General features: G+C 54.2%; 1 protein-coding gene across 1 annotated transcript in view; it reads right to left on the reverse strand.

Moving 5' to 3' along the window:
• EMH_0075320 (uncharacterized protein) overlaps positions 1-1099 on the reverse strand; it is a gene marked incomplete at both ends in the record, with an annotated part of 3668 nt that overhangs the window by 2003 nt on the left and 566 nt on the right. The window contains one exon of the mRNA XM_013499578.1: positions 1-1097. Coding sequence (XP_013355032.1) covers positions 1-1097 — 1097 coding nt within the window. The remainder of the gene's footprint in view (positions 1098-1099) is intronic.

Consider the following 1099-nt stretch of genomic DNA (forward strand, 5'->3'; position numbering starts at 1 on the left):
TTCCTCTCCCTGCTGCTGCTGCTGCTGCTGCTGCTCCTGCTGCTGCTCCTGCTGCTGCTGCTGCTGCGCCCAAGGCCATACAGCAGCAGCAAGCAGGGGCTTGGTTGCATGCGTGGATAGTATCTGTAGGATAGCATCTGCTTTGTGTGTGTTTTTTTCTGTTTCTGCTGCAACAGCTTCTGCTGCTGCTTCGAGTGTATCTGCTGCTGTTGCTGCTGAGTCAGCTAGGTCATCAAGACTATCGCTAGCTTTTCTTGCTGCTGCTGTTGCTGCTGCTGCTGTGTCTTTTATGTTTTTGTTGCCTGCATGCATCCAGCTGCTTAATAGAGAGCCCCATGAGCTTAGTGCTGCTTGTGCATCTGCTGCAGCAGCTTCGAGTGTATGTACAGCTTCTTCTGTTTTTTTTGCTGTTTCTCCTGCTACTGTTGCTGCTGCTGCTGCTGCTGTTTCTGCTGCTGCTGCTGCTGTCTCTGCTGCTGCTGCTGACTCTGTCTCAATCCTTCTCCCAAAGATAGATATAATTTCTTTTGCATGCTTTGCTGCTGCTGCTGCTTTTTCTGCTGCTTCTGCTGCAGCACGTCGAGCCACTTCTGCTGCTGCTGCTGTCTTCTCTGCTGCTGCAGCAGCAGACTGCAGCGTATCGCTCGTGCTGCTGCTCATGGATTGCTGCAGCTCCGAAGCCCAAGAGGAGAACGCATGCTTTGCATCTTTTGCTTTATTTGATAGATCTCTTGCTGCTGCTCCTGCTGCTGCTGCTGCTGCTGCTGTTGTCTGCTGCGCTGCATGCATTGCTGCATCTGCTGCTCCCGGGGCCACCTGCTGCAGCATGGCCCCCAGCGTATACAATCCGTGCTGCGCCTCTTTAGCAGCACCTGCTGCTGCTTCTGCTGCTGCTTCTGCTGCTGCTTCTGTTGCTTCTCTTGCTGCTGCTGCTGCATGCATGGGGCCCTCACCCTGCAACCAACCCCAGGGGCCCTCCTCCACAGCATGCTGTATACCTTCGCCTGTGCTGCTGGCTGTATCTTCTGCTGCTGTTGCTGCTGTTGCTGCTGCTTCTTCTGTTGCTGCTGCTGCATCGTTTATGCTGCTCGTTGCTGAG

The sequence above is a fragment of the Eimeria mitis genome, genomic scaffold, assembly GCF_000499745.2.
Source record: "Eimeria mitis Houghton genomic scaffold, Emh_scaff4458, whole genome shotgun sequence".
Classification (NCBI taxonomy): domain Eukaryota; phylum Apicomplexa; class Conoidasida; order Eucoccidiorida; family Eimeriidae; genus Eimeria; species Eimeria mitis.